Source organism: Mesocricetus auratus, unplaced genomic scaffold (assembly GCF_017639785.1).
Source record: "Mesocricetus auratus isolate SY011 unplaced genomic scaffold, BCM_Maur_2.0 Super-Scaffold_100025, whole genome shotgun sequence".
Lineage (NCBI taxonomy): Eukaryota > Metazoa > Chordata > Mammalia > Rodentia > Cricetidae > Mesocricetus > Mesocricetus auratus.
In genome coordinates, this window is record NW_024429206.1 from 14,261,946 (window position 1) to 14,282,812 (window position 20,867).

Sequence of the window (20,867 nt, forward strand, 5' to 3'; positions counted from 1 at the left end):
GCTTGTAACTAACTCTTACATCTTAAACTGTTCTGCCACGTGGCAGCGCCTTTTCTCAGCAGGTCATGTTCCTCTCCTGTTTCCCCTCCAGTTGGCTGTCGACTCCACCCTTCTTCCCTATGTCCTCTCTGCCCCAAAGCTCTGCCTAGCTGTTGGTGGCTCAGCTTTTCATTAAATCAATCCGAGTGACAAATCAGTTTACAAAGAGTTTATTCCACAGCACCAAGCCGGGCTACATGGTGAGACTGTTCAAGGAAAAACAAAACAAACAAACAAACAAACAAACAAAAAACCTCAGAGTCTAGCCCATGTCATAAACAAGAAAGCACTGGTGGGTCATATTGGGTCTTGCCATGAAGGCAACTGTCCACAGAGGCTTTCAAGAGGAGACACAGCTGATGATGCCCCTTCTGTGGATAGATTATTGTGGACATCCTCTCGCATGGATCAGTTTTCCCTCAGGGTCACGTTGGATGTTCCATTCATTACTTACAAGGGCTGAGATCCATTCGCCCCCTGTGAACTGTGGGCTCCCATTCCCAACGCTGTGAGGGCTGCCGCGTGAATGTCAGGGGCTGCATTTTAGTTAGCCGCCGCTTCTCAAATGACAGAGAACCAGTGTCCTTCAATGGGAGCACAGACTTTGTCCCAGCCAACTGTCACTGCTGTGACACACAGGGGACTGTTCATAGTGGCTGTAACAGGGGCTCTGTAGCAAGGAAACATGGGACGCCACATGGCCCACAGTCTTGCTGCCACTTGGCCCCTCCTCCCAGTTTAAGCCATTGGCCTCCCAACCCCACATACTTTCTCCTACTGTCTCTTGTGTTCATGGCTCCCACTGGAGTTTACATGCCACCTAATTGAATTCTGTGTGTGTCAAGGCTTTGAATGAACTTCACTGTTGTGAAGTCTCAGCAGGATCACAGAGTAGGAGCGTGTAAGTGAAAACAGGAAAATGTCCACTCACTCAAACCCGGTTTCCAAACCAGAACTACGTATAGTTGGGAATGTGTTCTAGGTCTTATGTGTCTGAAGGAGTAGGCATGCCCACCCGAGGGAGCAGGCTGCCTTTGCCTGTTTGCTCTTGGATTTCTTTCACATGTTTTGGTCACTTATTCAGCTCAAACCTTATTTAAAAAATGTTTTAATTGTGGTCTGGAGAGAGGGTTCGGTGGGTCTGAGCCCTGCTCTTCCAGAGGACTCAGGTCGGTTCCTGGCACCCTCGTGGCGGCTCACAGCTGTCTGTGTCTGTAGTTCCAGGGGATCCAGTGCCCTCTTCTGACCTCTGTGGGTGCCAGGCTCTCGTGTGGTGCACTGATATATTGTAAGAGAAAACAGCCATACAGATAAGGACAAAACAAGATAACTAAAGAAGAATGTTTTAATCCCCTGTCTACCAGCAATTGCTTTTTTTTTGGGGGGGGGTTTCTTTTCTTTTTTTTTTTTTTTTTTTTTTTTTTGGTTTTTCGAGACAGGGTTTCTCTGTGGCTTTGGAGGCTGTCCTGGAACTGGCTTGGTAGTCCAGGCTGGTCTCGAACTCACAGAGATCCGCCTGCCTCTGCCTCCCGAGTGCTGGGATTAAAGGCGTGTGCCACCAACGCCCGGCTCCAGCAATTGCTTTTTAAAACATTTATTTTTATCACATTCATTTATCGGGGAGGCACCGGTATGCCATGACTCAATCATGGAGGTCAGGAGACAGCTTGTGGGGGTTCACGTGGGGTCATCAGGTTTGGTGGTAAGCATCCTTTCCCCAGTCTGTTGGGAGGTAGAGCATGGCGACTGAAAGTCACAGTACTGCCCTGGAGCAAAGCAGCTCACCTCACATTACCAGGAAACATACAGGAAGGGGCTGGGCCAAGCTATCTCTCTGGGACATGACTCAGTGACTATTTCCTTAAACAAGACCTCACTTCCTACTCCCCCATATGAATGTGAGAGTGTATGCGCACATGCGCACACACATTTGTGGCCAGAGGTTGACTTTGTGGAGTCATCTTCTATTGCTGTCTACCTTATTCACTGACATAGGGGCTTTCAGTTGAACCCAGTTTGTCGATTTGGCTAGTCTAGCCAGCCAGCTTGCTCTGGGGATCCCTGTCTCTGCTTTCTAAGCATTAGACGAACAGATGGGCCACCACACCCCTTCAGCGTTTACACAAACGATCTGGGGACCCAAACTCTGGTCCTCCTGCCCGCATGGCAAGGGCTTCCACTGAGCTATCTCCCTGCCCTACTGTCACCGAGTAATGCCATCACCCTGCGAATCCATTCAGGGAATTAACTTATTGATAAGCCTTCAGGACTCAATCACTTCCCCAAAGTCTCTGAGCTGATAGCCAGGTCTTTGTGGACATGTCTGGCAAAAGTGCCCTGCATAGAATCAGCACCAGGATCAATGACTGAACCACCCGAGTGCCCCTGAAGACAGCACACAGTGCACTCACCCTGCTGCTCCTGCTCCCAGTGAGGCCTACTGTTCTTATGGAGATAAAGTTAAATAACGTAAAACAGGACACACGAAAGCACAGTGAGGGTTGGCACTTAGTCACAGGGTTGCACAAGCACCATCTTTACCTTGCTGCAAACAGTTTTAATCGTCCCCCAGGGGCATTGGCTCTGCATGTCCCCTCCCCGAGGCAGTCTCCAGTGTGTTTTCTGCTCAGTCGGTACATTTCCTATCTGTGGGTGCGTGTATGTGAGCTTTTGTGTCTGGCTTTTGCACTAGTGTCACGTTCTCAGGGTGTGTCTGTGTTGTGGCATGTGTCAACTCGTCTTTTCTCTTTGTGGAAGAATGAATAATAATGACGGTTTGCTCATGTATTATTAATGAATAAAAATGAATTAATTCAACTTGCCTACTAGCTGATAGCTGTAACCCCAGAACTCAGGAGGATCAGAATTTTGGGGCCAGCCCCAGAGCAAGACCCTGCCGATAAAAAGGGGTGGGGTGGGGCTGGCAGCTGGTGAGATGACTTAGCCATTAAGAGGTTGGCTACTCTTTTTTTTTTTTTTTTTTTTTTTTTCGAGACAGGGTTTCTCTGTGGCTTTGGAGGTTGTCCTGGAACTAGCTCTTGTAGACCAGGCTGGCCTCGAACTCACAGAGATCCACCTGCCTCTGCCTCCCAAGTGCTGGGATTAAAGGCGTGGGCCACCAACGCCCAGCAAGGTTGGCTACTCTTGCTGGCTTCAGTTCTTAGCATCCATACCTGGCAGTTCACCTGCTTGTAACTTCAGCTTTTTGGCATCCAATGCCCTCTTTTGGCCTCCACAGGCCAGTCACATGCACATATCTGTGCACATATACACATAATTTTAAAATAAAATAAATACTACAAAAATTAACTGCTGGGTAGTGGTGGCACTTCGGCCTACAGAGGAGTTCTAGGTCAGTCAGGGCCACACAGAGAAACTCTGTATCAAAACAAACAAACAAACAAACAAACAAAAAGCCAAGGGCTGAAGAGATGGCTCAAAGGTTAAGAGCATTGACTGTTCTTCCAGAGATCCTGAGTTCAATTCCCAGCAACCACATGGTTACTCACAACCATCTATGATGGAATCTGATGCCTTCTTCTGGTCTGCAGGCATACATGCAGATAGAACACTGTATACATGATAAATAAAATCTTAAATACATGATAAATGAAAATAAGAAGATAAATTATTTGGACACAGATGTTAATTAGACATGAATATTCTTTGCATAGACAGATCATACTTTTTTATGTTTTTGGAAGGTGTTCAGCCTTGTCACAGCCTCACTGGGAAGCCAGGCATCCTTGGGCAAGGCCCGTCCCTGTCTGTCCTGTTTTTCAGAATCCCTGTGCACACCATATTTGACAGCTGTCCGGAAGGTAATGGCATAAGGTCCATAACTATCTCCCGTGACTCCAAGTTTCTGGCTACCATCTCAGATGCTGAAGTCCAGGTAAAGTGTCCTTTGGGTAGACCTCTCTGAGCTGGCCAACATTGCCAGATGTCTTTGCAGCCACCTCTGCACAGGCTATATGTGTGTGTGTGTGTGTTGTTCCAGGATGAGCAGACTTCACAGTACAGGGGCGGGGGCATGCTTAGGACTCAACAGTCCTTCTCAAAGTTACCTGAGTCCTCAGGGTTTCCATAGCCGTGGGCTTCTCCTTGCATGCTCCAGAGCCTCTTATGTCCTCCACTGTGCTCTTTCTTGCAGAAAGTGTGCATCTGGAAGTGGACTTTGGCAGTGGAGACACCTGCATGCACTCTCGACCTTCCCAAAGAGTATGGTCTCCAGGTGCGTTGTGTTTGAGCCTGTGACTGCCAGCCTGTGCTGACACTGAGGCTGCCCCCTGGGGGCTCTTGTGTTAGAGGGGTTTTGTAATGGTGCAGAAGGGCCTTTGAACAACACTTTCCTAGTCCAGATCTCACTTTATCCTTCCTAATAACAGCTAATGTGTTTGACACACTTGCTACGTCCTAGATTCTGCTCAGTTCTTTACTTCTGTTATCTCCCATAATCTACACAAATATGCAGGTGCAGAGTTATTAATGTCTGTAGACTGTCACTATTAATTATTAAATAATCCATCTAAAGCCACACTGCCTGCAGCCTTCCTTATTCCAGAAGCAGGTGCTCGGCTGCTTCTGACCTCGCAGTGAGACGGTGAGGTACATGGACACGTAGTTGTCAGCTTGCCTAAGAAGGCTTGTCTAGGACACCCCAAGTGCTCACGTCAGGTCTCTCTGTGTCCACTGCACTGCTCTCTGCTTCTCGTTTTCTCGTTCTTCCTCCAGTAAGCATAGAGAGGACTGGTGTGCACCTGACTCTGATACCTGGGTCACGGGACCTGAAACCCAGAGTATTGAGTGACTAACTCAGCGAGGCTCAGACCCTGATGCAGTCACAGGCCCAGCTGCCCCACCGCCACTATCCTGTCAATCACTCAGAAAAATAAATGCTTCTATTTTTAAAGTTTGCACTGATCCAACAGCCAGCCATATGTGGTGTGTGTGTGTTTGTGCGCGCGCATATGTGTGTGCACGTGCATATGTGGAGGCCACAAGGGTTTTTGTTTGGAATTACCCTCCCACCTTACTCACTGAGGCAAGATCTCTCAATCAAACCCAAAGCCAACTGATTGGGTTAGTCTTGCTAGCCAGCTCTCTGGGGATTCCCCCATCTGTGCCTTCTGAGACTGGGATTACACACAGGCAGGCCACCGTGCTCACCCAACATTTACATAGGTTCTGGAGATCCCAACTTTTGTCCTCAGGCTTGTGTGACAAGCGCCTTTAACGACAGAGCTATCTCTGTGTGCTCTTTCTTTAGACATATCTGGGAACGGGGACTCCAAATTGAGGAATTGCCTCCATTACATTGGCCTGTGGAAAAGAGAGACATTTTCTTAAATGCTAATTAATGTGGGAGGGCTCAGCCCACTGGGCAGTGACATCCATGGACAGTGTGCCTGAACTGTGTAAGAAAGCAAGCCATGAAGAACAAGGCAGTGACCAGCATTCCCCTGTAGTCTCTGATTCCTCCTGTGTCCTCACTCTGGCTTCCCTCAATCAAGCCCTCTCTGCTTTTGATCAGTGTCGCATCACAGCAACGGAAAGCAAACTAGGACACCAGTCCCAGGCTTGACATTTTTGAGACAAGTCCTGGATATATAGCTAGGTAGCCTTGAACACAAAGTGGTTTCGAGTCTTGGCCTCCCAAGTGCAGGGATTACAGGTGTGTGCTGCTACAGTTGGCTTCAGGTTTTTTTTTGTTTGTTTCTGTACAAAATGCCTTTAGGACTTTCTGCCCACTGAGTCCATAGATCACTGTGTAAAGTATTGTCATCTTAATTATATTGTTTTCCAGTCCCAGAGCACCAGGTGTCACACTGCTTGTTTATGCTGTCTTTGGTTCTTTTTTGGGCAGTGCTTTGTAATTTCTCGTGTACCAGTCTTTTTTCGACTCCTGAGTTAAATTTATTCCTGCATATTTTTTCCCTCTTTCTGGTGCTTTTGAAAGTAGAATCACTTCCCTAATTCCCCCTTTCAGGTTGTTCATGGCTGCTGCATAGAAACACAGCTGGATTCTGCCACTTAGTTTTATGTCCTGCAACTTTGCCAAATGCACTATTTAAATTTAAATTGATTACAATGAAATCAAATGACAAGTTTGGTTCTCCAGCTTTACCAGCCACATTTCAAGTTCTCCCCAGCCTCGGTTAGTCCAGTGGGCTGTTGTCATTTCTACCTTCCTATGGCTGACCGCTGACAACATTCCTCATATGTCGTTGAGAGGGTAGGGGTCACCAGGGGCAAACACTAGCTTGTTCCCACTCCAAAGGCTCCAGTCTGCCTCCAACCCCATAGTGTTTTCCCCTCCCCCTCTAACTAACTGCCCCAAGGAGGGCTAGCTCACCAGATCCCTCAGTCTCCTCTGGGTATTTCCTCTTGGGGCCCTCCACGCTGCCTCTCCTTAACCCTGAACCAGTACAGAGCAGATGGCATTGCTGGTCTCCAACAGACTCCTGTGGACACTGCAGCCCCTTCCAGCTTTTGCCCTCTGTCCTTAGTTAGGGTTTTTGTTTTGTTTTGTTTTTTTAACTGCTGTGAAGAGACTGCATGACCACGACAACTCTTGCAAAGAAAACATTTAATTGTGGTGGCTCACTCACACTTCCAGAGGCTCAGTCCCTTTCCACCATGTTGGGGAGCATGGCAGTGTGCAGACAGATGCGGCGCTGGCTACGTCCTGAGCAGAAGGCAGCGGGAAGTTGACTGTCAGTAACACCAAGGGAAGCTTAAGCAAAAGAGTCCTCAAAGCCTGCCCCCACAGTGGCACACTTCCTCCAACAAGGCCACACCTCCTATTAGTGCCACACCCTTTAGGGGACCATTTTCTTTCAAACCACATACTCCTCTTCCCATATAACTTCTAGAAGGGCGCTGGAAAGATGGCTCAGTAGGTAAGAGCAGCTACAACACAAACCTGATGGCCTGAGTCAGACTCGGGAACTCACGGCTGAGGGAGCGATCTCACTCTCCTCTGACCTCCATGTGAGGGCCCGCGCTCACACATCACCCATAATACAAAAAAAAATTAAACCTAGAAGAGCTCTCATCCTCTATTTTGAAGCTCACCTTCTCTCTCCCTTTCTTTTTTTTTTCAACACTGCCACCCACCCAGAAAGTTTTGGCTTCTTAACGTTTAATTTCATAATGATTACTGTTATGTGCATGTGTGTTTGGGGAGTTGTATGTGTAGAAGTCAGAAGACAACTCTGTGGAGTCAGTGTACTCATTGTCCACCATTACGTAGGTTTCGGGGATCGAACTCAGGGTGTCAGGCTTGCATAGTAAGTACCGGACACCTTTACCCACTGAGCCATCTGGCCAGTTCCATTTTTTCTTTCACTCAGTTTACTTTGGTCACAGATTTTTTTTTTCCCCGAGACAGGGTTCTCTGTATTGTTTTGGACTCTGTCCTGGAACTCGCTCGGTAGACCAGGCTGGCCTCGAACTCACAGAGATCCGTCTGCCTCTGCCTCCCGAGTGCTAGGATTAAAGGTGTGCACTACCAACGCCCAGCCATTTTCTTTATTTTTGAAGGCTATTTTCCCTAAATGATGGCCAATCTGAAAACCTTTAATCCTGGCACATGGGAGACAATGGCAGGTGGATCTCAGTGAGTTCCAGGCCATCCTAGTCTGCAGAGTGCGCCCCCTACCTCAGGGGAAAAGAAAAAGAAAAAAGGAGCTGGGCGTTGGTGGTGCATGCCTTCAATCCCAACACTCGGGAGGCAGAGGCAGGCAGATCTCTGTGATTTCGATACCAGCCTGGTCTACAAGAGCTAGTTCCAGGACAGCCTCCAAAGTCATGGAGAAACCCTGTTTCGAAAAATAAAACAAACAAACAACAAAAAAAAGAAGTTATTTGCAGTTCAGTAGATAACTTCCTTGGCAGAAAAAGCACTTTAACTAGAAAGTGTCCCAGTTGAAGGCTTGTTTTCAGCTGTGGGGAGGTCTGGTCCAAGCACCTCCATCAATCTGCATCACCTCCAGGCCTGTGTGCTGCCCTGCGAGTCTAACACAGCATTGGCGGTTCACATTGACATTGCACCGATAGGGAGAGCGGCTGGCAAGGAATAGGGCTGGAGGTGGGGGAAGTGGCAGGAGTGCGGCAGAAACAGTTTGCTCCACTTCAGCTCGTGCAAGGCCTCTCTGCCTCCAGCATCCCAGGCTGCAGCCCCCAGCTCTTACCTTCCATTCCCTGGGGTTTTCCGCGTTGGTAGTTGTGGTTATTGTTTGGTTTCTGCATTTAACGTTTCCCTCCCTTCGGTTTCTGCAGAGTTGATTTTTGGGAAGGGCGCCAACAACTCACACCATACTGTCTTGGCAGGAATCAGAATTCCCTCCCAAAGCTGCATATTCATTCCAAGATCGCTTGTGGCCCTGTCAGTCTCAGAAGCATGCATTCGTGGGCCTTTGTCTAAAAGAGCACAGAACAAAGATTATTAGTGATGGGGCAGAGACTGAGTACATGCTTAGCTGTGTGACACCCTGGGTTCATTGCCCAACGGGGGGAAAAGAATAAATGAGAAACTAAATGGTGAATATAGTTTATTCTTTGCTGCACATGGATGACTTGTAATAACTAAAACTTGTAAAAGGAACACATCTTACACTATTCACTTTACAGCTTTAAATGCTCTTCTTTTTGTTTCCCAGGTTCCAAGTCTTTTGCATTTTTATGTATATCCCTACTCATTTATTTATTTAGTTTTTCGAGACAGGGTTTCTCTGTATTGTTTTGGAGGCTGTCTTGGAACTCGCTCTGTAGACCAGGCTGGTCTGGAACTCACAGAGATCCGCCTGCCTCTGCCTCCTAGTGCTGGAAGCCCAGCCTCAGTTATTTATTTTAATTAAAATTGTTACTTAAGTGTAACACATTTTCATTCTTTCTGCGTCAGAGTCACCTCACCTTTAACCCAGTGAACAATAAAGAAATGGTGAGCAACAGCCAGACACAGGCGGTCTACTATCACTGGGTGAGTGGAGGCAGCGCTGTCTCAAACTGTGCTTGGAAACGCATGCGTAGTTTTGATTGCAGATATTCCATAGTATAACAATAGGGCATCCTCTTAGGAAACAATGAGCATATATGTAAACATTTTGATTTAATTGTGGCATTTATTCTAGTCTCATTGGAAATTAGCATATTAAGTTAGAATCAGATAATTAAACTTCATTTAATTTTTTAAAGTAATGAGGCAAATATTTATTTGACTATATTTAATAGGTCTAAAAGATGGGGTTTTGTTTGGTTTTTTTGTTTGTTTCTTTGTTTCTTTGTTTGACACCTTGAACCCTATTCCAAATTTCAGAAAGAATTTTTTTTTGACACAGGATTTCCCTATATAGCCCTGGCTGTCCTGGAACTCACTCTAGACCAGGTTCGCCTTGAACTATGAGATCTGCCTCCCTCTGTCTCCCAAGTGCTGGGATTAAAGGCATGCACCGCCACCGCCTGGCTCAGAAAGGAAGTTTTTTGTTTTTGTTTTTCGAGACAGGGATTTCTCTGTGGCTTTGGAGGCTGTCCTGGAAATAGCTCTTGTAGACCAGGCTGGCCTGGAACTCACAGAGAACCGACTGCCTCTGCCTCCCGAGTGCTGTATTATTTGAAAGCTTCATCCATGTAACAATGCATCTTAACCATGTGCGCCCCGGCCCCCTCTCCATCTGCCCTCAGGAGCCCTAACTCTTCCCTCCAATCCCTTCAGGAGTCCCCACTCTTCCCTCCATTCCCTTCAGGAGCCTCCAACTTCTCCATCTACTCCCCTAGGCACCACAACAGGTCTCCCCTCCATTTTATGTCATGTATTTATTTAATGAGATTAAAGAAACACCCAGACAGCCCCATTGGAACACAGACATACTGTGACTCAGTTCCTAAGTGTTTACCTTACAGAACTACAGTCATTGCAGCAGCACTACTAACAACCAAAATGTTTGGTGTGCACATCTTTAATTCCAGCACTAGAGTAACAGAGGCAAGAGGATCTCTGTGAGTTCGAGGCCAGCAAGGTCTCATGGCTAGCTCTAGAACAGCCAGTACCTCACAGAGAGACCCTGTCTCAAAAACCAAGCAAATAGCATGAAAAGAAATGGCCGGCAGCCAGACCTCAGTGTCTATCAGCTGATGAACACGCGGGCGAAGTGTGGTCCGGCCACACAGTGAGTAGCGCTCATGCCTGCTGTGATGTGGATGAGCAAGAGAGAAGCTGATGCTCGGATGGCTCAGTGGGGTAAAGGTGCCTGCGGCCACATCTGATGACCCGAGGGAGTTCCATTCCCAGAATCCCTGTAAAGTTGGAAGGAGAGAACCAACTCCACAAAGTTGTCCTCTGACCTCCATACACATGCCATGGCACATGTATCCATACACACACACACACACAAATAAATAAAATGCCATGCTGGAGCCGGGTGGTGGTGGTGCATGCCTTTAATCCCAGCACTCGGGAGGCAGAGGCAGGTGGATCTCTGTGAGTTCGAGGCCAGCCTGGTCTACAGAGAGAGTTCCAGGACAGCCTCCAAAACAATACAGAGAAACCCTGTCTCAAAAAAAAAAAAAAAAAAAAAAAAGGCAAGCTAGATGTAGTAGTATAAGCCATTATCCTAGAATTGAGAGGCTAAGGCAGGGGCATCTGTATGAGTTTGAGACCAGTGTGCTCTAAAAAAGGAAAAGAAGTAAAAAATAAAGACAAAGAAGAAGCCACACCGTAGCCTTTAATTCCAGCACTCAGGAGGCAGAGGCAGGTGGATCTCTGAGTTCAAGGTCAACCTGGTCTATAGAGTGAGTTCCAGGACAGCCAGGGCTACACAGAGAAACCCTGTCTCGGAAAACCAGCCAATCAACCAACCAACCAAACAAACAAACTGGAAGCCACACCATTTGGTTGTAAAGCGAATGGTAAATGCTTCCATTTGTATGGAATGTGGGATCAGGTAAGTCCACAGAGACAGGGAGTAGATTCTTGGCAGTCAAAGGCTGAGCAGAGCAGGTCTCCCTGGCATGACAGGAACGGTCGTTGTGAGTATCACACATGCCACTGACATGACATTGTGAGTATCACACATGCCACTGACATGACATGACATTGTGAGTATCACACATGCCACTGACATGACATGACATTGTGAGTATCACACATGCCACTGACATGGACACCCAAGAAAATACACTTGCCTGGAAAAAAAAAAAGCAAAACAAAGCCAAAGACTTGCTGAAAAGCTGCCTGTCAGTGTGTTTACTGCTTTGGGTGTTAATTTTCCTTTGAAAGCCTCATTAGTGTAGAGCCCAGCTCTGCAGTAACCACCGTGCAGAGGCACAGTCACGCCTGGCTCTTACAAAGATTTGCGTTTCTTTTCGAATGTTTTTAGATATCCCCAGGTGACAGGTGTTCTTCCTATAGGAACTGCTCCCCTCCAAACCCATTTGGGTGCGTTTGCTTTGGGTTAGCTAGCACATGGGGCTGTTTTGGCAGCTTAGTCTTTAAATAGTAATGTCTTTTTCTGTGCTTTTCAGTTTGAAGAGAAGGGTATCCTTGCTCACAGTGCCCCAGTTTTAACAGAGAAAGTGAGTATTCCTGTTATATTTTCATTTCAGATACTGTGAAGGGTAAATACACTGTGCAGACCTAGTGGGTGTGGGCTGGGCCTTCATGTGAAGCCACTGGGAAATAATTTGAACTTTTTTTTTTTGGCTTGGATCCTCTATCCATAATGAATCGTCTTGCTAAAAATAACAGAAGTATCATAAAATAAAATAAAATGTTATGGAAAAAGATGTAATAATACAAAGGGGGACCTTGGAAGGGTCCCATGATAGGTGGGAGACAGCCAGAGACCTGCAGACATGACTTATGTGTAAAGTTTATCCGGGGAAGGGAAGGGAGTAAGGGAAGGAAAGAGAGAAGAGAGAGGAAGAGATAGTGAGAGGCAGACAGCTGTCTCCTCAGAGAATGACAGAAAGCGATTGAGGAAGTGGGTGGAGCTTGCCTCTTAAAGGGACCTCTGCACCTGCATCCAGAGCCAGGGTGCTGCTTGCCACGCACAGAGGTGGCACACTTTACCGGGTCCCCAGGGGGTGGGGCCAGGCTTGCCTGGATAACAATAATGAGAAAATATCCAGAGGATGGGTAGATTTTGTAATGTGTATAATAAGAATAGGTGTTAGAAGTATGACAGTGGGCACGCCAAAGCAAAAATATAAAGTTGAAACAAATGGACACAAGGAAAGATGGTTTTTCCTGGGTTCCATCCCCAGGACTATAAACCAACCAACCAGCCAAACAAAAACACCCCTCTGCCTGCAGACTTTGTTTTCCTGAATGAAAAGGTAAGAAATGTGGTCAGTGGTCATGACTACTGGTGGTCATGTCTTATAAAGTCCCTGTGAATAATGAGTTAGAAAGTAGTGAACCATTGCTCCTTAGGTCTGTAAGCCTGTACCATGTTTTGTGTAGGATCCTGCTTCAAAGATATTTTTTAGATGTAACATTGAGGGCCAGGTGTGATGGCACGTGCCTTGGGAGGCAGAGGCAGGCGGATCTCTGTGAGTTCGAGGCCAGCCTGGTCTACATAGCAAATCCCAACCAGCCAGGACCACACAGTATCTCAAACAAAACTAAATAAAGAGAATCCCAGCAACACTGAGGGCTGAGGATATATCTCAGTTGGTACGGTGCTTGTCTACCATTTGTCTAAAAGGAGGGAAACAGTTCAGAAAATGCCTCCATACAATCCAGCTGTAAGGCACTTTCTTTTTCTTTCCTTTCTCTTTTTTCTTCTTTCCTTCTTTTTTCTTTTTGTTTTTCAAGACAGGGTTTCTCTGTGTAACAGCCCTAGTGTCCTGGAACTCGCTCTGTAGACCAGGCTGTCTTCAAACTCACAGAGATCCACCTGCCTCTCCTTTCCAAGTACTGGGGTTAAAGGCGTGGACGTCCACCACCCAGCACATCTTTTAATTAGTGATTGTTGTGGGCAGGGCCCAGGCCCATGGTAGGTAGTTGCCACCACTGGACTTGGTGGTCCTGGGTTTTATAAGAAAGCAGAAGCAAGCCATGGGGAGCACGCCAGTGAGCAGCATCCCTCCATGGCCTCTGCGTCCAGCTCCTGCCTCCAGCTTCCTGCCCTGCTTGGGTTCCTGTCCTGACTTCCTTCAGTGATGGACTATGACATGGAAGTGTGAGCCAATTAAACCCCGCCCTCCCCCATTGCTTTAGTCATGGTGTTCCATCACAGCAGCAGAAACCATAACTGTGGTGTAAGCCTAGGATCTTCTAGGAGGGCAGAAACCATAACTGTGATGTAAGCCTAGGATCTTCTAGGAGGGCAATGGGCAGCTGGTTTGCCTTGTTATGTGATAGATTGCTGAGTTTCCTTCCTTCCTTCCTTCCTTCCCTCCCTCCCTCCCTCCCTCCCTCCCTCCCACCTTCCCTCCCTCCCTCCCTCCCTCCTTCCTTCCTTCCTTCCTTCCTTCCTTCCTTCCTTCCTTCCCTCCCTCCCTCCCTCCCTCCCTCCCTCCCTCCTTCCTTCCTTCCTTCCTTCCTTCCTTCCTTCCTTCCTTCCTTCCCTCCCTCCCTCCTTCTCTCCTTCCCTCCATAAATTCACTGAAGGGCTTCATCACAGCTCATGTCTTTTTCTACATTTTGAAAGTTTTTATTTTAACATTAAGTGTATGTGGCAGTGGGGTTTTGTGCTGTGAGTGTTGGTGCCCTTGGAGACCAGGTATTGGATTCCCGGCAGCTGAACTCACAGGTTGTTGTGAGCTGCCCAAACGGTGTCGGAAACCAGTCCTCTGGAAGAGCAGTGTGCGCTGTCTCTCCAACTCTTTCCTCTCTGAAACTTTGTGTAAGAAAGATGGCAAATGCTTTATTTCCCAAAGCAAAAGAGGTCTTACCAGAGTATTCTCATGTTAAGCCTGAAATACTGTCTTCTGATGAGACAGCAGGGTAATTACTTTATATTTTTCACCCAAAGCTCGCTCTTGCCCATGACAGACTGCGTTTAACAGCCTCCATGAGCGAAGCTGGGCAGGTGTCAGCAGTGATTAGTCACTCATTGGCCGAGTTAATCCGTGTCACTGAGCACAGCACATAACCTTCAGCAAACCTGCGGAGGGTCAACAGTCTACCAGTGGGCTTCCAGGCATTTCTTCTTTGTCTCACTGTATTTCATGCTATGTCATAAAATGCCGCACTGAAACATGTTTTGGTCTCCCCCACCCTGCCCCCAGCTGTAACTTATAACCTGTCTTTGAAACACAGACATTCAACAAACTTGTGGGAAAATTTAGCCAATCCGTCTTTCACTTGAAGTTATCACAAATACTGTCAGCCACAAAGGAAGGGAAGCTGGTTGTCTGGGACATCCACTACCCGCCTTCCTCCTCCTCCACGTTGGCTCTTCCCTTCATCAAGCCTTGTAAATTGGTCCATCTACAGAAGGAAGGCATCACCGTCCTCACCACAGTCGATAGGTAAGGAGCCCGATTACAGGGGATCCCACTGTGATCACACATGTAGGCCTCTGTTTTATACACACATATATTTGTAATTAAAATATAATTACATCTTTTCCCCTCTAACCCTTCCCATGTACCCCATTACCCTTTCTCCAATTCATGATCTCTTTTCTTAAATCGTTGTTACATATTATACACTATATATATATACACATATATATGTATATATATTCCTAAATAAATAGATACAATCGCCGGGCGTTGGTGGCGCACGCCTTTAATCCCAGCACTTGGGAGGCAGAGGCAGGCGGATCTCTGTGAGTTCGAGGCCAGCCTGGTCTACAGAGTTAATTCCAGGAAAGTCTCCAAAACAATACAGAGAAACCCTGTCTCGAAAAACCAAAAAAAAAAAAAAAAATAGATAGATAGATACAATCTACGCAGTCTGTATAATATTGCTTGTGTGTGCTACAATTTCAGGGTTGAACACTTGGTATTAGATAGATGTTTGAGGGGTTCTTTCAAACCATGTGGAAGACAATTCTTCCAGTTTTCAGCATTCCTTAGTGCCTGCGTTCTCTGTTAGACCCTTTTCGTAAACACAGTCACAGATACACAGTGTGTTTCTGGGGACAGTCAGAGCTAACAAGAATATTAGTTGTCTCTCAGCAGGAGAACTGAGCTCTTTGAAGTTCAAGATAGGAATGGGTTCTTTTTGTTTTAGTTTGTTCTTGAGACAGGGTTTCTCTGTAGCTTTGGAGCCTGTCCTGGAACTAGCTCTTGTAGACCATGCTGGCCTCGAACTCACAGAGATCTGCCTGCCTCTGCCTCCCGAGTGCTGGGATTAAAGGCGTGCGCCACCACCTGGCAGGAATAGGTTCTTGATACACCCTCTAACAGGATTCTACTTTAATATGTTTTCTTTCTTACTTTTTTGGGGGGATGGGCAGGTTCTCATTGAGTAGCCCTGGCTAGATTGGAATTCACAGAGATCTGCCTTCTTTTGCCTCTTCCCCCTGAAGTGCTGGAATTAAAGGCATGCACCACCATGCCCAACCCCTTGCTAGACTTTGAGAAAACTCATGGGCACGTATTGTGTTTAAAAATTCTTCTGTGTTAGTGAAACAAAAAGCGATTCCTTTACTTCTATGCCAATGAAACCTGTTTTGTTCCCCCAAAATTTCATGCTTTAAATTTAAGACAATACCTCAAGGGGCTGGAAAGGTGGCGCAGCCGCTAAGAACACTAGCCACTCTCAAAGAGGACCTGAGTTTGGGTCTCAGCACCACATGGTGTCTCACAGCCATCCATAACTCCATTTCCAAGGGGATCCAACACTCTCTTCTGACCTCTGAGGGCACCAAGCATACGTGTGGCACACATACATACATGTAGGCAAGACACTCATGCACAAAAAATTTTTTTAAACTAAAATAATTCTTTAAAAGAGGGCCCAGGGCGGCCGGAGAGATGGCTCAGTGGTTAAGAGTATTAACTGCTCTTCCAATGGACCTGAGTTCAATTCCCAGCACCCGCATGGTGGCTCGCAACCATCTGTCTCCAGTTCCAGGGGATCTGATGCCCTCTTCTGGCCTCCTCAGTTACCAGGAATGTATGTGGTGATACATACACATACATGCAAACAAACTATTCACATACATAAAATAAGATAAATAAATCTTTAAAAAAAGAGGGCCCAGATAGCTTTATCATTTTGGTTTTGAATGACATTTACACATTATATAAAGAGCAGAGATAGCTGAACTTTCTGTCCGTTTGACTGTGTGAGGCAGGGTCCCACTTTGTAGCCCGGGGCTGGCCATAACTTGCGGTTTTCCTGCCTCAGCCTCCGAGTGCTAGAAATCCTTTTGTTCGGGTTCTACCACCCCCAGCTTGCATATCATCATAGAATCTGCAACTCTTGGGCTGGAGTAAAAGCACTTGTCAGGAAAACCTGACAGTTTGAGTGCAATCCCTGGGGCCTGTGTAAAGGGGGGGGGGGTGTGAGAGCCGACTTCTCAAGTTGTTCTTTGACCTGCACGCTTGTGGCACCTGTGCTCATCCCCCAGCCATTTCATGAAGATTTCATGGATGCCGCCTGGCACACGGAGCCCTAGGTAAAATGCTACCAAGTGTGAGAAAATGTCTTATGTCCAGAACCTGCCCTGTGTCTGGTGCTGCTGTGCAGGCTGTCTTCACTGCGCGCATTTCATCTGCACTGCTCGGTGCCGGGGCGCAGGACAGTCCTGGCATCCTGGTATGCAATCACCATCTCAGAGGTGCGGAAAGACATGTTAACCGTGGGTTAGAGCCTTTGACGACCAGGCCTGGGTTCCCCTCTCCCCATAATAAGGAACACTAGCCAAGGGAAGGAAAAGGGTTCCACAAACACTGGGCAAGTTTTGCAGCTTCTCCCCAGCAGAGGGCAGTAGAAGCACTCCTGGCCAATTACTCTGCCCACCTGCCTTGCTTATTAATCAGAAACCTCATTTAATCACTCTGTGTAACATACCGAGAAAAATCACTCTTCCTCCCACTGTGATTAGAATTTTTAAGCCTTAAAAAATAAAAAAAGCTCTCTTGGGATGGATTGGAGGACTAGAAATAAAAGCCATTTTATCACCCGGCACTGTCTTTGCTTGTGATGACCAAGTACGACTTTATGATGATTCTAATATGTCCCACTGCTCAGCCTGTGTGACTGCCCTCCATTGTCATCTGGTAGTCATATGGCAGTGACTGTAAATCATTGTCACCCACTGTAGTAAGGGGCTGACCTTGGAGTCAGAAGAGTGTTTGAGAGAACATGCCATTTCCTTGAGGCACAATGGGCTCCTCTGTGCTCTGACCATGGAGTCCAGCTAGGTGTAAGTGGTGTTTGTTATATACTTATAGCAAATGATTATTCATTATTTATCTGAGATTCAGATAAATAGGACCTGCTGTGCAGTTCACCCACCATATCTGGCAACTCTAGGCTTTGAGCAAATCTCTTAACTTCTCTTTAGTGGGGTGCCAGGGAAAGCAGCCTCACTGGTGACTGTTGAATGGAGCGTGGCAACACCTGTGGTCCACAGCCTGGCACGATCAGATGCTCGATAAATGGCTTTTGCCATTAGCGCTGTTCTATAACCTGTTTTTCTCTGTTCCAGCTACATCGTCATAGGTGACATTAAGGGCAACATTAAGTTCTATGATCACACCCTGTCTGTTGTCAACTGGTACAGTACCTTCAAACTAGGTGCCATAAGGACTCTGTCCTTTTCAAAGACCCTGGCAAGTGCACCCACAGAGAGGTCCAACCTCCCCACAGACTGCACCTTAAAGGGGGACCTTTTCGTCATCAGGTGAGTCCTTAGTGAGTGTAGTGCCTCGGGTGGCAGTGCAATGAATGCCCTCTCGTTCCTAGGATATACAACGGAGAGAGCTGCTTTCCTAGTTTTTTTTTTTTTGGTTTTTCGAGACAGGGTTTCTCTGTGGCTTTGCAGGCTGTCCTGGAACTCGCTTTGTAGACCAGGATGGCCTCGAACTCACAGAGATCCGCCTGCCTCTGCCTCCCGAGTGCTGGGGTTAAAGGCGTGCGCCACCAACGCCTGGCTTGCCTTCCTAGTTTTACAGGTGGCTCTCCTTGGCTGATCACAATCAGTACTGGAATTTGGTTTTTGTTTTGTTCTGTTTTTGAGATAGAGTTTCACAGTGTAGCCCTGAGTATCCTGGAATGCACTCTGTATATCAGGCTGGCCTTGAACTCACAGAGATCTGGCTGCCTCTGCCTCTCAAGTGCTGGGATTAAAGGTGTGCACCACCACCACCCACCACCTCCTTGGTTTTATTTTGTTTTGTTTTCCAGACAGGGTTTCTCTGTGTTGCCTGGAGATTTTTTTAATTAGTTAAAGATGTTACTATGTAGAAGCCTGAGTAACTGGAAGCTGGATGCCTATATCCTTGAGTTCTCCGTCTCCTCTGTGCCTGGATTCCTTGGCCATAGGGTAGCCCTGTTTCTGGAGCTGAGCTGTCCTAGCCACTGAGGTTAAAGGCATTGGGTAATTAATAGCCATAACATTTTAAGACTGAATTATCTGTGAGTCTGCTTAATTACCCTTGCAGTCTTTACAGGCACATCTGTATGTGTGCACCCAACTCCATATTTGCATACACAAATGAATATTTGCATGTGTAGATTAGCTAATTGTACAACTGACTGTCCATCTGCATACTTAATGACTCAATTTACATGTGGAAAAGTGGGCTTTTTTCACTTGCAAATGGAGGCTGTTGGATGTTGGTGGTATATTTTTGGAGATGTTGGGTTAATAATGTCACCAAATTATAGACGACAAAGGCGGTTCATGTGCAATCAGAAGCAGAGTGGCTGGTGTGGCCGTTCCCTGCAAGCACTGATCCTGTCGGCTCTCTCCTTGGCAAACAGGAATTTTATTATTGGAACATTTGATGCCACCGTGTACCACATGACGGCAGATGGTACCAGACTTGAGAAGCTCTTTGTGGAGCCCAGGGATGCCGTGTATGCCATCTCCTGCCACCCGTACCAACCCCTCATCGCTGTCGGGAGTGTCTGTGGGATGATCAAGGTGTGGGATTATGAAAAGAAGGTGTATCTGTTCAGCAGGGCCTTTGAGAAGGGGCTTGGAGTCCAGAGTCTGACCTACAACCCCGAAGGTACGCGTACTCTCACGGGTCCCAGGACCCCAACAGGGGCTGTGCCCTGGGCTGTCACCAGCCAGTTGTCCCTTGCATACAGCTATGCCTTAGCGCCCTTCCCAAGGCATCTCTCTTCCGGTTTTTCTTGTGGTGGTTTTTCCTTTTGCTCATGGTTGTTGAGCAAAGCCTGCAGCAGACTCACTCCAGGAATAAAGGAAGTCCATTTTCCGTATTGCCCTTGGGCTTGTCTTTTCAGGAGCCCTGCTTGGAGCTGGATTCACCGAGGGGACAGTTTATATTCTCGATGCGATGTCACTAGAAAATGAAAGTCCAGAGCCCTTCAAATATTCCAGAACTAGCATATCTCACGTCAGCTTTTCGCACGACTCCAAGTACATGGCGACTGCTGTGAGTCCTTCCCTCTGCTCAGGCCTCTTCCTTACCAACAAAGGGGTGAGGAGTCTGAAGAAAGTGGGGTTTATGTCCCAGCCAAACTCTGATACACAGGGGAAGAGGTAAGGGTTGGTGAGGTAGAAGGAATTCCCAGGCAGACAGGAGCAAGGCCTCAGGACTGCCAGACTTGGATTCTGCAGACCCAGGGGCTGGCTGCCGTGTTTCTGGGACCCCGTCTCTTTGGCCCATCCTTCATCGTCACTCATTTTGACAAGGCAGCCTCCTCACTGATCTCAGTGTACTTCCTCAGGGTTTCGGGCTCCGTTCCTTTCCTCTGTGACTGGGGTGTGTGATCCAGGGAAGTGGTTCTGGCTGTCCCCTGGTCTGCCTTTCTGTCAGGTGTGGTAGCGGGGTGGAGGAGGAGGAGGAGGAGGGGGAGGAGGAAGAGGAAGGTCCTCGTGCGGCCACCTCCCTCGGGCATTCCACCCACACACACGGTCTGGCCCCTGGCTTGTACACACAGCACCGGTAAGGACCAGAGCTGTCCCGGCACCCAGAATGGACATCAGCTACCTGCTGGTTGCTCTGTGCTACTCTGGCCTGCTCAGACCTTTTATTTTTTTATAGCTAGACAGAGTAGGGAGGACAATGGTAAAAAGACTCAGGGCTCGGCTTTCCCTGGGGAGCTGTGGCAGAGCATGGGCAGAAGAGCGGGACTGGTCACGTGGTGCTCCCTCGCCTTTTACCTTTACCCACACGCCAGTAGCCTCAGTCTCCCGGTCTGCAGAATGGGCACTGCTCTTCCTACTTGTTCTGCTGTGCTAAGGTTTACTTGGATAGATATTCAGCAGGCCAGCAAGTCTGAAAACCGTGCCGAGGAGTTTTAGGTCCTAAAGTCAAGGGACAGCTTCTGCTCTTGCTCCTCTAGGATGCCAGTTTCACTGTGGCCGTGTATATGGTGGTGGTCAAAAACGGACAGAGGGTCTGGGAATACCTGGCGAGACTCCGCTCTCATCAGAGCACCATTCGAAGCCTCCTATTTGGGGTTCACCTGGACAGCAACGAGCCCAGGCTGCTGAGCCTCGGGAAAGACAGGTTCCTGGTGAGCTATCCAGTTTGGTTTGCTGATGACCAGTGTCGTGCCTGCCCCCACCCCCAATCCTGCCCATTCCGTCCCTGGCGTCGTGTGCAGACCCTGTCTATAACATGTCAAGAAAAATGACTGTATGGCAGAGTGTCACAGACCTCTCCATGTTGGCATCTCTGAGGTGACAGCTTACATGGCTCATGTCCTGAAGCGGGGATTCCCG

The 20,867-nt window shown here is 47.5% G+C and overlaps 1 protein-coding gene across 6 annotated transcripts in view; it reads left to right on the top strand.

The window, feature by feature from the left end:
- Nucleotides 1–20,867, top strand: part of Cfap251 (cilia and flagella associated protein 251) — a 74,688-nt gene that overhangs the window by 16,495 nt on the left and 37,326 nt on the right. For all 6 annotated transcript variants that reach the window (XR_005870929.1, XM_040731125.1, XM_040731124.1 and 3 more), the window contains exons 6-14: nucleotides 3,823–3,934; nucleotides 4,193–4,273; nucleotides 8,945–9,022; nucleotides 11,563–11,613; nucleotides 14,306–14,517; nucleotides 17,655–17,849; nucleotides 18,932–19,182; nucleotides 19,421–19,572; nucleotides 20,486–20,659. Coding sequence is in view for 5 of the 6 variants with exons in the window: in XM_040731125.1 (XP_040587059.1) it covers nucleotides 3,823–3,934; nucleotides 4,193–4,273; nucleotides 8,945–9,022; nucleotides 11,563–11,613; nucleotides 14,306–14,517; nucleotides 17,655–17,849; nucleotides 18,932–19,182; nucleotides 19,421–19,572; nucleotides 20,486–20,659 (1,306 nt within the window). In the remaining variant the exon portion in view is untranslated. The remainder of the gene's footprint in view (nucleotides 1–3,822; nucleotides 3,935–4,192; nucleotides 4,274–8,944; nucleotides 9,023–11,562; nucleotides 11,614–14,305; nucleotides 14,518–17,654; nucleotides 17,850–18,931; nucleotides 19,183–19,420; nucleotides 19,573–20,485; nucleotides 20,660–20,867) is intronic.